The 16,316-nt window shown below is 43.1% G+C and overlaps 1 protein-coding gene across 1 annotated transcript in view; it reads right to left on the bottom strand.

The window, feature by feature from the left end:
* fstl4 (follistatin-like 4) overlaps positions 1 to 16,316 on the bottom strand; it is a gene marked incomplete at its 3' end in the record, with an annotated part of 280,325 nt that overhangs the window by 257,173 nt on the left and 6,836 nt on the right. The window contains exon 2 of the mRNA XM_080779497.1: positions 4,155 to 4,188. Coding sequence (XP_080635623.1) covers positions 4,155 to 4,188 — 34 coding nt within the window. The remainder of the gene's footprint in view (positions 1 to 4,154; positions 4,189 to 16,316) is intronic.

Raw genomic sequence — 16,316 nt, 5'->3', positions numbered from 1 at the left:
GGATTACACTGTTCCATCTCTTCGAAGAGTCGATGAAAGCTTCCTATTCTCAATGTTTTACTTGAGAGCTAGCTAGCTCTCACTATAGTCACACTAGCTTTAACAAAATACCTCGAAGGCCAAGAACATTGGCTTCTCTGACAAAAAGCATTGGGTGCGTGCGCGACCGCACATGTGTGTGTATGTGCCCTGGCGACCACGTGCATGTAGCTTTCCTTTCCTCTCCAGCGCTATCGGGGAATAACAATAGCGTTATTCCACTTGTCAATCAACTTACCCTGGGGCGGGTATAAGGGCTAAAACAAATGAAAACCTGGGGGATTGACAGCATCCATGTAGTGATACCTGTTCAAAGCCACTCTGAAACAGGAGGGAACAACAGCGCTGATACCAGGTGCTTTGTACCATGAAAGGGGTAATAGTGTCAAGACAGACGCTTGTCATCGTTGAACCTGACACAATACGTTGCCGTTTTCTGTCACCGTTTTTCCAGTTATTCCGCAAAAAAACCCAGAAGAAACCCTTTTTCTTTCTCTCTTTATTTTTGAGGGGCGCTACAGCTTTTGTCCCCACAAAAACATAAATGCCATTGACAATGAAGGGAACATTTACGTCACCTTGTCCCCACACATCTCATATTTGCCATCGACAATGAAAGGAGAAATTAGGTCAAATGCCCCGCCAAATATGACGTAAATTTAATGAATTGCATTTTTTTATAATGAATTGTAGCGCTTTTCCAAGTGCTCAAAGCGCTTTACAATGGTTCATTCATTCATACATTGGGGGGTGAAACGGCGAACATCTATGGTGGCAAGCTCACACCGACCAACTCATTGGAGGCAATGTAGGGTTCAGTGTCTTGCCCAAGGACACTTCGACATGTAGACAGGAGGAGCCGGGATTCGAACCGCCGACCCAGGGATCATTGGACGACCTGCTCTACCTCCTGAGCCACAGCCGCCCCAACAAATGTGTGACAACAGGCATTCTGATTGGCCAGTATGTGATGATGCATGATGATGTAAGATTTCAGTTCTAGTCGGGTATTAAAATTGCATGGACCTACTCCAAAGCCGTGCCCCATTATTTCTGGTTCTCTAGTGTTTTTCTTTAACCTTCATACATCATAGTTGTCATTCTGTGTCAGGTTTAATCCAGGTCTGCAGACAGGTTCCATGCCTTTGCTGTCAGGTCTCCTTGCCTCTCAAACGACCTGCCTGCATTGGGAGCTCAGGCTTGATAACTCGGCCATTTCTTAAAACGTACAGTACTTCTATGAAAAGGCCTTTCCTCTTGATTTAATTATTAGTATTTCATTTCAGTGGTTCTCAAATAATTCCATGTCTAGGACTCCGAAATGAATATGTATTTTGAAACAAGACTCGCCAGGGAAACCCCATGTAAGATTTGTGATGATAAAATGTTTCAAAGATATTCAACACGTATTCTCATTTTTTGAGTGTTGCAGCCACTCTTTTTATGTGTGTCCCTGGCTGGGACCCTCCGAACATGGAAATAGCGTTTTCAGTTAAATAGTGTCACTGTTGCGCAGCCACACACACACACACGCACGCACGCACGCACGCACACAGTACAGTACCACTCAGTTCAGACCGGTCAGATTTTTCAAGATTGTTTAGTAAAATAAGCTTGCAATGCACCACAAAGCTTGAAGATCGTCTATACTTTCAAATATCCACTGTATATACAGTAGGGTTAAACTGGTTAAACTGGAACCCCCTCAGGGACCCATGTGGGTCCCGGAACCCCACTTAGATTTTTACAGTTTGACTTTCTTAATGATTTATTTCTTACTGTCCTTAATTATTTAGAAAATGTTTTCACATCCTCATTATTACTGATAACAGTATAACTCAGCCGTTTTGTTCTCTATCTTGCATCTACAATTTGCTCACCTATTGGTTTTTGTCTTCCTGCTCTACAAAAAAGTGTGTTGTTATTATTAAATGTAAGTGGAAGGTGAAATGTGGCTCCTCACCTGCTGCAATGCATAATATTCCATCAAAACATTTAGTTTACTAAAATATTATTTTGATTACATAAAATAGTTATATAGGCTCTATGGGCTGGCAGGTAGACTACATCCAGAAGTTCAGAACATTTCGCAACGCATGAACTTGTAGATCGGCAATTTTCACAACTTATTTTTGTATGGCAAAGTACGCCATTAAATTACGAAGACCAAACAAAACATTAAAAAGCTGAGACATGGAGATACAAGGTTTACGCCCAGACGGTGCTGTTTACATGAGGGAAGTGGCTCATGGAACGGTGAGCAGTCAGTCAGCCGGAGAGTGATTGCTGCGAAGCGGTATGCTAATCCTGTCACATCTTCCTCGTCCCGTCACACGGGCGCTTCGAGGGGGAAAACGCGCCAGGCGGGAAGGCGGCGGCGACGTGACGATGTCATACAAAGGCAGCGCGAGGAGTTCATTTCACAGAAGAACTAAATAAATCATCATCTCGACGGTAGAGATGCCAGCGGCGTCACACACAAGAAACATCTTTTCAGATAAAACACAGACCGCAAGAAGACTGAGTATATAAAAAAACAAAGCAATCAGCCTCTCAGGATATAAAAAAAGAAAACTCTGGAAATTCTTGAGATAAACAAGCTATGAATGAAAGATGACAGGGGCGAAATAAATGCCCCCACATGGCCACTACCGAGATGTGTTGCAATGGTTGGGAAGCCCATCGTCTGGAACACACCTATACTGTGCTCATGATTCAATATGTCTCTACTGTTTACTCTGCGTTCCTCTCAATGGCGCAGTTTGTGCTCCGTCATATGGTGGTGTCGGACAGCTGAGGTAACAAAGAAAGAATTGCAAGATAGAAGACAAAAGAACGGCTTGGAGAGAAAAGTGTCCAGATTTAAAAGGACGCTGGGTTTAAAAAAGAAAAGATTTTTCTCTGTCTTGTCTTGTCTTTTCTTTTCATTATGAAAGCAGAGAATCATAGCAAAAAGCATGAGATAATTATACTGCCGAATATTGTAAGTAGTTTTGGAACTAGAATACAGAGAATATAATAGAACCCACAAGAGAGAAAACAGCCTTTCTGTGGTTCGCAAGCTCAACCAGGAATAGTCTCAACTCCAAGATACAGCCAAGGAATTCTCAATTCAGGCCAACAATTTAGCATGCCTGGCAATAATGCTAATCTAAATAAAAAATAATAATTTGCGACTTGGGCCGCAGAGAATATAAGTAGCATGCAGAGCAAACCGTGCTTAATCATATCTGACATGGAATTGAGTGAGGAAACGGCAGACAGTGGAATAATTATTCATCCGGCATACATTATTCAACCTGGGTAACTGTCCATTACTTCAGTCAGGGCTGTCGCTTACAATGAACAATCTGAGTACCCCCCCCACTACTCACAAACATTGGTATTACTATCCTTGAGAGGACATCAACATTTTAGGACAGCATTTTATAATTTACCTTCCGTTTCCCTTTTGTTAACCCTAACCCTATATAGCCATATATCCACAAGATACAATGCATCACACTCACATAGCGCTGTGATTGTGAGTTTTGTAGATCTGGTGCATAACACAAGCATGCAACAGAGTATAAATCACTCATAACTAACCCCAACCCCTAAACCTGAGCTCTAAATACCGGTACTTAATCCTAATCTGAACCCGAACAAGCTTTTCCTAATTGTAAGGCTCCGCTTTAACCATAAAAAACAACAATTTGTGAAATATTGTGTTGCGTACAAGGAAAATTCTCCTGCCAATGTCTAATATCCAATTCTACTATACAATAGTAATACAAGAACTCACATGCACGCACACATGCATGCACACACACACACACACACACACACACACACGCACACGCACACGCACACACACACACACACAGAGAATCATGAAGATTCAATGTGAAATGTATGACGATTGAGTAGGCCATGGTTCATACCTGGAGATTCAATGTGGTTTGCAGAAAGGTGAAATGACAACATTTTTCACTGGCGATTGGGTTGTTAAGGCATAGAGTACCACACAGGCCTATTTTGAGAAAATGCTCTTTGGTTTGAACACACACACGTGTGCTCACACACACACTGACACACACACACACACACACACACACCACTGTAAGTGTACTCACATTGATCGATGCTCCCGTCTGCTCTCCCCTTCTCCTGCAAACGAGAGAACACACACAAAAAGCGGTTATTATGGGCTTGCAGCAGAGAGAATGGAAAAAGCAGCCCTCGCTGCCTCTCTCAGGCAGGCTCCCACATGAACCATACAGAACATGCACTTCTTTCTCTTTCAGAGACAAGACCAAGGACGTACAGTAGACACACAGAGGGAGAGATCAGGACGTACAGTAGACACACACAGAGGGAGAGAGCAGGACGTACAGTAGACACACAGAGGTACAGTAGACACACACAGAGGTACAGTAGACACACACAGAGGTACAGTAGACACACAGAGGTACAGTAGACACACACAGAGGTACAGTAGACACACACAGAGGTACAGTAGACACAAACAGAGGTACAGTAGACACACACAGAGGTACAGTAGACACACACAGAGGTACAGTAGACACACAGAGGTACAGTAGACACAAACAGAGGTACAGTAGACACACACAGAGGTACAGTAGACACAAACAGAGGTACAGTAGACACACACAGAGGTACAGTAGACACACAGAGGTACAGTAGACACACACAGAGGTACAGTAGACACAGAGGTACAGTAGACACACACAGAGGTACAGTAGACACACACAGAGGTACAGTAGACACACACAGAGGTACAGTAGACACACACAGAGGTACAGTAGACACACACAGAGGTACAGTAGACACACACAGAGGTACAGTAGACACACACAGAGGTACAGTAGACACACACAGAGGTACAGTAGACACAAACAGAGGTACAGTAGACACACAGAGGTACAGTAGACACACACAGAGGTACAGTAGACACACACAGAGGTACAGTAGACACACACAGAGGTACAGTAGACACACACAGAGGTACAGTAGACACACACAGAGGTACAGTAGACACAGAGGTACAGTAGACACACACAGAGGTACAGTAGACACACACAGAGGTACAGTAGACACACACAGAGGTACAGTAGACACACACAGAGGTACAGTAGACACACACAGAGGTACAGTAGACACAAACAGAGGTACAGTAGACACACACAGAGGTACAGTAGACACACACAGAGGTACAGTAGACACACACAGAGGTACAGTAGACACACACAGAGGTACAGTAGACACACACAGAGGTACAGTAGACACACAGAGGTACAGTAGACACACACAGAGGTACAGTAGACACACAGAGGTACAGTAGACACACAGAGGTACAGTAGACACACACAGAGGTACAGTAGACACACAGAGGTACAGTAGACACACAGAGGTACAGTAGACACACAGAGGTACAGTAGACACACACAGAGGTACAGTAGACACACACAGAGGTACAGTAGACACACACAGAGGTACAGTAGACACACAGAGGTACAGTAGACACACAGAGGTACAGTAGACACACAGAGGTACAGTAGACACACACAGAGGTACAGTAGACACACACAGAGGTACAGTAGACACACAGAGGTACAGTAGACACACACAGAGGTACAGTAGACACACACAGAGGTACAGTAGACACACACAGAGGTACAGTAGACACAAACAGAGGTACAGTAGACACACACAGAGGTACAGTAGACACACAGAGGTACAGTAGACACACACAGAGGTACAGTAGACACACACAGAGGTACAGTAGACACAAACAGAGGTACAGTAGACACACAGAGGTACAGTAGACACACACAGAGGTACAGTAGACACACACAGAGGTACAGTAGACACACAGAGGTACAGTAGACACACACAGAGGTACAGTAGACACAAACAGAGGTACAGTAGACACACACAGAGGTACAGTAGACACACAGAGGTACAGTAGACACACACAGAGGTACAGTAGACACACACAGAGGTACAGTAGACACAGAGGTACAGTAGACACACACAGAGGTACAGTAGACACACACAGAGGGAGAGAGGACGTACAGTAGACACACACAGATGGAGGTTCCCATGGAGGATGGAAGGAACATTACAAATAAAAAGGGAAGACGGAGAAAGGGAGAGAAAGGGAGAGAGGGAACATGGCATTTGACATGTAGGAAGAGAAAAATAACGAGTCTTGCCTTGGGCTAGTTTATCCGTCCTGAAAACAATACTTGGCATGGTGCGAAAGGCAGAGCTGGGCTGTAGCTTAGCTACACATTAACATGTCCCAGTAGTAGCTTAACTACTTTTGAATGGTAGCTTTAAAGTATTCATCTATTTTTGTGTTCTAAATGTAGCCTGAGATGCAAAGTGACGTCTCTGACCAGCTCAAAAGACGGCGATAAATCTGCTTCTATTAATATCTTCTGCTGTATTTTGTGTCTATACTTTCACTATAGAGGCATATTCCGCCTCATTGCATTTCTATTTTGACCAACTCACGTATATTTGAAGTGTTTGTTGTGTTTATGTTTTATGTTTGCCGTCTTGTTTGTCTTGTGTCTTGTGACATCGAGGTTATACAATACATAATTTCACCCACTCTTTTTTACAACTGTAAACCCGTGATGTGACAACAAAAGCTGAAGTGTAGCTTGACAAAAGCGACAACATTTGCAGAGGCGCGTCAATAATAAATGGCACAACAGAAGAGTTCTGAGTGCAGTCAGTCCTTCACAGGGAATTCTCTGTCTACATCCATTTGTAGCTTTCACACACATCATATGTTTTATTCAAATCGCTCAATGTCACAACATACATTTCCCCCAGCCACATCAACAACATTACTGTAGGTACTAGCTTAGTGAGTAGGGCTGTGAGGGCTCAATCTTCGTCCATGCTAAACCCCTTATCCATAAACGACTTTTTTTTATTGTGGAAATTATGAAGATTTTTTATCGTTTATCATTTTTATTACAGAGCGAGAGATTGAGAATGTGTGCTTGAACGCTGTTCTGAAGCGAGCGTAGGTATACAGTAGGTGGGCATTTACATTATAGTACGATATTGGTACAGTTAGATTTGCTAATGAATTACTCCAGGGACTGGAGCTATTGTACAGCAGCAGTACAGCGAGCAATTAAGGATTAGTGAGGGTGGCCAAAAGAAAGAGTAATAAAATGCACCCAATGTATAAAATACTCTTACACAAAAAAAGGTCTTGATGGCTAAATCTATACTGATTTCACCTTCTACGTTTATCCAAAGTTAAAGTAAATTCTGATGGGTTCAATGTTTATTACACACACACACACACACACGCACAAAATAGCAAACAGAGCTATAAGTTCACATTGCATCGCTTTACGACACGTTGTGAGCCCAGATCAGCAATGTTTTGCTACTTGTGTGTGATACTGTAGTATGACGAAGTAGGGCTTTAATTTAAGTAGGGCTTTAATTTAAGTAGGGCTTTAATTTAAGTAGGGTGAGAAAGAAAAAACATAAAACATTGAAACACACATGCCCAAAATAGGGACGCGAGATGCGAAGTGGTTAAAGGTTAAGCACAGTTGAAATGCTACTACTAGTACTAGCCTGTTGTGGGCGGGAAAAGCTCAAATGGTTGAAGGCTAAATGGATTGCATTTATTGTACATTTATGCTTTTTTTTCTGGTCTTATGACCACTCAAAATGCTCTTTATAATGTACTGTACGCATGCTTCACAATCATTCATTCACAAACACTGGCACAGCAGAACACTGTTACAGATTACATGTTACGCACGCACACCATGGGCAAGTTGTTTTCACCAGGGGGTGCAGACAGAGTGCAAGCGGCCACACCCCCTGCTGTGAGAAGAAAAACACACACATTCGCTGTTTTAAACCCAGATACAATTACTCGGCAGGTGTTCAAGACAAGTTGTTCTCAAAGTGGGGTCTGGGTCGTCAAGGGGTCCTCCAGAATAATGTTATAGTATTGCACCAAGATGTTCGGGTATTTTTGGAAATACCTACAAGCTCACAACCGGTAGCAATGCGTTTTGAACTTGTGGATTGGCTAATATCAAACATTCCTTTAAAAACAATTTGAAAACTTGTGATGGGGTCTGCGACCAAATACCAAATGTTAAGATGAATTATGCTAAGGACATGTACACACGTCTTTTCTAATTTATTATGACAAAAATAGAAAAATAACCACCGCTCATCTGCTGAAAAAGACTTAAGGGAGGTGCTGGAGCCACAAAGGTAGTATATCTTCTGCCTGAAGAAGGTCAGTAGACCGAAAGCTTGCTAATAAATCTGATTATGCGCAGATCTGAGTGTGCGGAGCTTCCCTTTATTTTTTCCTAATTTATTATGAAAAATTACCCGGCAAAAATATCAAGTGGGTCTTTGACATGAAAAGAAAAAGTTTGAAAAACTGTTCTAAGAGACAGAGGCTTTGGCTTTTTAATAAGACCGGCAATAACGAATTTAACGATGCATCATTCTCTCTCTCCCTCTTTCTGTTGTAGGCAGAGAAAACCAAGACATTTAAAATCGTAACCTTTATTTGACTGAAACAAAACTGACAAGTATTTATCATGCTTGGCAGATTACAGAGAATGTTAATGACAGAAATCGATTCATAATTAAGTGTGGTATGGGGATCTTATAGGAACACGGGAGCTTGCGTCATCATGTTGCAATATATTATCACAAACATAACCTAATGGCGCAATAATAGCGGCCCGTCAGAACATATTACAATACAATATATAGATATTGAATAACAATAACATAGTTATGAATATTTATTTTCTAAAATAGTATTTTATTCTCCTACCCCAATCGCATTATTATCTATTCTATATGAATACCGTGACAGATTTATGGGGTCTGGAAGGCGAGTCCCCTCAGCACTACCACTTCCTGTGGATACTGGATATGTACTGTATACTGTACACGCAGACCAGTATATTATTGTTGTCATTGTTGTTTGTGAGTGAATGCATGGGACCCGAATGGAAACAAGAGCGCACAGTCTTTCTTCGGCGCCATCCTTTTGGACCAATGTGCTTTGACTGTACCCTGTACTGTCCACGTACAGTACCACGGATAAAGCACCGACCTGCTCACCGGGAGCAGTGAGGGACACATCGTCTTGCTCAAAGACACTTCCATACAGAGCCAAAAAGGAGCCGGTGATCGAACTATAGGAACTTACGGCTACCACACAGCTGCTCTACCTCCTGAGACACTGCCGCCCTTCCCGCGCTCGAAACGGTTGAGAAATGACCAAGTTATCGTGTTGCAGCTTTCCGTGCTCAGACACGCATCCGTGCTGGGACGCGTACAGGGACGCGTATACACATACATAGGGACACACATACAGTAGCTGCGTAATGGAGCGGAGGCACCACTCAAAAAAACAACCTTGTAAGACCCTGCTCACATCCGTCTTATTACACTTCACTGTCAACCTCCCCCCCAGCCTGTTTGGTTCACTGGTACTGATCTGAAATGAAGCATGAAATGCAAAACAAAAAGAGGAAAAAATATACAGCATCAATGCAACTTAAAACACTATGCAGTTTGATGTGTCTCATATTTGAACAAAAAGAACAGGAGTCGAGTCAGTGGAATATAGCAGTTCTTCCGACAAAGGAAAATACACAGCCGAAATGGAGGTGTTGTGACAGTTTGCACTGGTGTGGATCTGGTTGAGTAATGAGGCTCAACGATATAAACAATTTGCATATTATCTCCAAAGACCTCTTGACTTTAAAAGCCTTGGTTCTCACAGCGGCGGCGCTCGCTGAAAGTAGCTATTCTTGTAGATATGCTATTTTCAGTGAGCGACAAAAAATATATGTTAATGACGATTAGAAGATTTAGAACACTTTCCTGGGGGTCTTTATGTGTGCAATATGTGGTTTTAGATATATACTACCTGTCAGTGGGGAGTGTTGGCTGATGAATGAATATCAACATCCTAATACATCCTATGACAGGCAATTCCTGCTGTCAAAATATGACCCCCCCAGTCAAAAAACACTTTGTTTGAAATAGACACTCATGCTTTCCAACTACCTGTCAGTGGGGAGTGTTGGCTGGGAGGAGGAGGAGTAGGACTAAGGCCCTATACGTCCTCTATGGGGGGGTACTACCTGTGAGTGGGGAGTGTTGGCTGGGAGGAGGAGTATTACATTAATTTGGTGATGGACTCAGGTTTACTATGCTTTTAGCAGGACTTTTGGCTTTTGTGCAGTGCTTTAGTTTGTTTCCACACACACACACAGATATTTGCATTTCATAGCACAATTCTGCAGATATAATAAGGTAGCTGGTAATATAATTGATAAATTCTTGTTTCCATACATCAAGGCCTTACTTGATCATACTACAGCGTCACACAGAAAGTATCAAAAGTAGCAGATCCAGGACTGGGCCATGGCTCAATGGTCCAGGCACCTTGGCTGGTAATCCAGTCTGGCAGTGTGCCGCGGGTTCGACTCCCGATCCCGATGGCCTTTACTGCATGTCCCCCCCATCTATCTCCACATTTCCTGTCAGCCTACTGTCTGTCCCTCCATAAAAAATATAAAATAAAGGCGAAGGCCACAAAAAAAACATTTAAAAAAAAAGTAGCAGATCCACAAGCTCGAAACGTGGCATGAGTTTGTCAAACTTTGAATTTGAATCCTGAAAAGTAGCAGTTGTGGACATATGAGGTTTCCACCTGACGGAGACGAAAGGTCGTTAAAAAAAAAGACATATTTCATCGTTTAAAACACCACATGGATTCCTGTTAATCCCTCTCTCGTTCTGTTTCTCCACTTATTGTTTTCCTGTAGGCTACTTTGCAAGCATTCTCTTCAATGTCCGCCTCCCCCACCGGCTCTTTTTCACTGCCATCTGGTTGTTATAATTGCAGACATACGTCCTCACTCCTCGTCATGACAAGATTACAACAAACTGTCTCTGTATCTTCTTGGGAGATACAGTTGATGTGCTAGACCAATACAATAAAGGTGAGAAACAAGTGATCAAACAAAACACTTACACTAGAGATGTAAAAAGATTTACACTATATTACAGTGTGTCATTAGCCAATAAATGGGATACGAAATGTCTCATCGGGAAGTAAGATACACAGCCTTATTGCAATCACCTTCACCTTCTTCACCTATCCCGTAACCCCGGAGGGTCGTTGGGGCACCACAGACCATCTGTTGACCAGCTCTCTCCATCCCTCTCTGTCCTCGGCAGCTCTCATTGCCTCACATTGCAATATTGTATAATAATTGTATGTTGTTAACAACAGCTGGACTAAGTGTTATAATCCTGTACTACAGTGTCACCTTTTCATTTTTAAGAAAAGACAGGCTGAGAGAGTCTGGAATATAGGACTGTACTATTAGGCATATAAATGCCATGGCTCCAATGTGGATCAGACTTCATTTGGCCACATGTGACGTCGTAGGTAAATGATGACATCAGCCGCTGAGACATATCTATTTCTATGACTCATGATTCAAAATCTGGGCAAAGTTTCACGCGATCAGAGCCCTATTATGAAATGTAGTATTAAACATATAGGCCTAATGTTAAAAACAGAGTGACCCTCTGATGCAGGGAAGAGTATTAACTCCACACGAGCTTCACCCGACCAGACCGGTCAGTTTAATCAACCGGCTTTGACATTCTGAGAGCCCTCCACTCTTACTAGTGGGGCGAAAAATTAATATTGTTTTGTATTATTTTTTTTATCAGATATTAGTGACAAGGAAATAAAAAGAAAGAGGTAGAAGGGCACAAGGTCTTGCAATGAACAGCGAACACAGAGAAGTGTGGGTTAAACTGGGGTAAACAGCCAACTTAATCAAAACAACTGCCAACAACCGAGTAAAGTGGAGGAGATTTATCAATGGCCTGCGCTCTCTGAAGGAGCAAAGGGCTTAAAGTGGAGTAAGTGAAAGGGGCTCACACACTTGGTTAGGGCTCATCTTTCATAGAGCATGAATGAACGAATCTCATGGCAATACAACCAACCAGGCTGGTCTAGGAGCTGACATGGTCTAACGAGCATTGGGTTGCACATATTTAGGTGGCTGCTGTTCTGCCTGGAACACTACAGCCTAAATTTAATAAAATGGGCCGGTGCTCTAAACTACTCTGGAACAATGCAAGGCAGGAACGATGACCGTTGGGAACACATGCCCCTCTGCTTATGCAATACCAGGTGCACCTGCTGCAGTACCCATTGGTCTGCCTGTGTCCCTCTTATGCCCATAAATATGGAGACCCCTATCTGTCTGTCTGTGTCCTTTTCATGCCCATTTGATTATATGGAATTCCATGTTATTATTATTAGCGGTCTGTCTTGCCAGCTTATTCCCTGAGGTGACTGAATGAAACACTGCTTCATCTTTTTTCTTTTCAGCAGGGCCTGCAGGCCGGATGCCTGGTGGCTTATTGCTACCGCTCACTATTAGGAGTGTAAGTAAGCCTTTCCAATCCCTGTGGCCCATAGGGCAGGAGCCTATATGCCCTGATTCTGTAACGCGAGGCAGCTTGATTTACAAGTACACCCCCTGGACATGACGCTAGTATGTCGCAGGGATTTACCCCCTGCGACAGTAGCAAGCAGGGAGGCATTGGGCGACTTGGGTCCCATCTTTATAATCTTTGGTATGAGCCGGCCAGGGATCGAAGCTCCCTCTCTCAGGGCGGACACTCCAACCACAAAGCCACTGAGCAGGTACTGTACAGTGTTCGATCACTTGCACGGTTTTGACCCAAAAGCAATACATGATTAAATGGTTTTGTTGCAGTAAGATTCATACAGGTACGCCTCATTGCCATGCCACATGCAGTGACAACTGTATTTAACTGTACAGACTCCACCTGTACTGTATATCATACCCTGCAGTCTAAAACAGCTCTAGCATTTCCACAAACACCTTCTTCAAGAGCTAGTATTTGCCTCCATGTTGGCACCCATTTAAACACCCTGAAGGAGTCCAACGTCGCCGCTGTTACACAGACTGAACGCATTCAGTGGAAATGCAGTTTAAACAGCAGGGCGCAATTCCACGCCAAGCTGTGTCTGATATTATGGGATGTTGGCTGAATATGTCCACTCCACCCGCCTCCTCTATAAGGGGTTGCTGTGTAGGCACTCTTAATTCAAGCACCCATATGTTTTGTAACACACACACACACACACACACACACACACACACACACACACACAGAAACACTTTAATTCCAGTCAACATAAGAACCCTCATGTGGAATTAGCTGTCTGCATGCCAAGTCAGCTGCCGCCGCTGCAGTATATTATTTGCTAAATGACAAAGGCGGTCGCCTCCCTGAGACTTTGATAAGGAGGAGTGTGTTGATACTTTTGACCCAGTCTGTAGAATATACATAATGCTCGGGGGAGGGGAGCGGGGGGTGGGGGGGGGGGGGGGGGGAGGCAGATGAGGGCAGGGAGAGTGCCAGGAGAGCCAATCCTATTCCGGCAGTGGCACGCCGCGATAAGCTCGGTCTGTGTATTCACATACTGCATTATTAGGCAGAGAAGGGCTCACCTACCTAGAGTTTATTATTTCTACATTTTCTTGCCGTCGGGCAGAAACCGTGACACTGGCAAGGTGTTGTCCAGTAATAACGATCTTGTGTGTCGGTGTGTGTGTGTGTGTGCGCGCGCGCATGTGTTTGTTAGCAAGATGACCCGAAAATGGAAGGTCAGATTTCCATGACACGTGTACAGAATGACCATTATGCTGCCCCAAGAAACCTGATAAACCTTGACCGTTTGGATTGAAACGGTCAAGGAAACAGGAGATGTATTGTGGGCAGGATTTGCACCCCAGACGCCTTCATTTTATGTTTTAACCAAGAACTAAAGTGGTATGCACCCTAAAAATGTGAAAGTCAAGTATTTTGGAGTATGTGTCTTTATTTCTTTGTGATGCACCCTATACAGACATTTCTGTGAGCACTCGGCAGGGTGCGATGACTAAACATACTTTAAGACATCTCATAATCATCAGCTGCCATAGGATATCAATCAATCAATCAATGAAAATTATACTGAACTGAGTGGTTATTGCCAGAAAAGGCTCAAACCACACAGCACAATGGGATGAGAGAGAGAGACAGTGTGTGCGTGCGTGCGTGTGTGCATGCATGCGTGCTTGCGTGTGTGCGATCCAAGGTTCTTCTGACCGTCACATGATGTGTCATCTAATCAATTCATGCCAGACGGTTCTTCTAGCAGACGAGTTAGAAACATGGTAAACCAAAACACGCGTACTGACAGTGGCTTTACATTGTGTGCTGATGTGAGCTGCTTCTCATGCTGATGGGTGCAATAATACATGCACTTGTGTTTCTATTTCTTTTGCGCAGACCCAGCCTTTCCCAACACTACCAAATAGCATTTCTTTCTGGCCCTGTGAGGCTCGGGCTGAAACTGATAACTGTAATTTGCCCACTAAGTATCTTATTGTATAATAATGCTTATGTAGTTCCGAGAGACAAAGGCGTTTTTGAGAGAAAAAATTTAATTACAGAACCAGACATACTCCTTCCAAATGAATGTGCTAATCTCTTCCAGACAGAAGGGCAAAGCAGGGCAGGTGGATATGATTTTCCATGGCTAATGACATACGATAACCAGCAGTGGTGTACTGTAGTAAGTAACTATAGTTTTGCTGTACTTTTTACTTTACTGGAGTACTTTCTATCATTTTACATCCACTCCATTACACCTCAAAGACAAATATTGTACTTTTACTCGACTTGCTTCCCACCGGTCTCAACTCTGACTTAACCCCCTCCCACACTCTGTCTCTCTCACACTCTATGTAAAACAATATACTCAGTGGTGTCAACAGTCATGGTGATTTCTTTACTGGTACTATAGTAAAATACGCACATCACTTCATGGAGGTGCTGGGTTCAAAAAGTGACATAGGAAAAGAGAAGGGATAACCGCACACTCATATGCTCCAAAAGATACATTTATTGACGACGTTTCGAGCCAAGGCTCTTCATCTTGGCTCAAAACGTCATCAATAAATGTATCTTTTGGAGCATACGAGTGTGCGGGTTCCCTTCTCTTTTCCTAGACCACTATGGAAGTTGGTGCATCTTGGAATGTCTGGTGACGCGAGGTTGGTGCGTCTTATCTTGAATCTAGAGGGACGCGTTCTAGAGTGCACGCACGTGCACTGTTCCATTCCGTCCCGTCCCTGCGCATCAAAAAATCACTGGTACCACGGTGTGTTACTGCATTCTACGAGCATGACACCACTGACTATACTATCCCTATTCATAATATCACCTCCAATAGAATGTATTCTTACAAACAGCAGATTCATCAAGGTGGTGTAATGCATTGTTCCCTCATTCATTCATTCTTGGGCAAATGACTCTTCACATTGCTTAGGTCTGTCATAACAACTCATGTGTTCTTTAAAGCAACAACAGCGGTCTTCATCCTTTGACCATACCGAGTTGAAAATTAAGCGTCCCATTCTTTTCTTTTTGTTTTATACAGCGGTCATGCTCATTGCAGACACTGTGGGTGTCAAAATAAACACATCGAGGTATTTTGTTTTTCAGGTCTGAAGCTTCAACAGAGAAGATGATTGGTTCTGAAATAACTTTGTCGCTATCTTCATCTGCCATCATAGGAACATTCCACTCGCTGCCAATGACCAATTTCACACATCTGCTTCCCCTCCCCAATCGTTCATTCTCATCTCATATCCCCGGTCTCTTCCCCATCCGCCTTCACCGTGTGTGGGTTTTTGTTATTTACCACCATTTTTCACTGTAGTTTTCGTTGCCTTAAGATGACTTGAGTCGAGGGCCACACACGGGACAGTTGAATTGAAATGGAACACACTGCAGTGCTCAATTATGTTAAAGCGGAATTAATTTTGGTACACAATATACATTGTTTTACACTAGGCTATTTACCAGGCTAGCAGACCTGGGTCCTTGCTTCACAACACAAGGATGTCCTGTTACAAAATGTTGACTTGTTACAAAATGTTCACTTATTTTTTTGTTTAGATACTTGCTTAAAACAATGCAGTTAACTGTTAAAAGTATCAACTTAACTAACTAATTCACATCTTGCCAGTTATAGTATATGCACCACTGCAGTCACTGATGAAACACTTTGCATTGTGTTACAAATATGGACTGGAGACTTTTATTATATTGTACTGTACTGTACGGTGAAA

The sequence above is a fragment of the Protomyctophum bolini genome, assembly GCF_963924005.1.
Source record: "Protomyctophum bolini genome assembly, chromosome: 13".
In the NCBI taxonomy this organism is placed as follows: domain Eukaryota; kingdom Metazoa; phylum Chordata; class Actinopteri; order Myctophiformes; family Myctophidae; genus Protomyctophum; species Protomyctophum bolini.
This window is presented reverse-complemented; position numbering and strand designations above follow the sequence as displayed.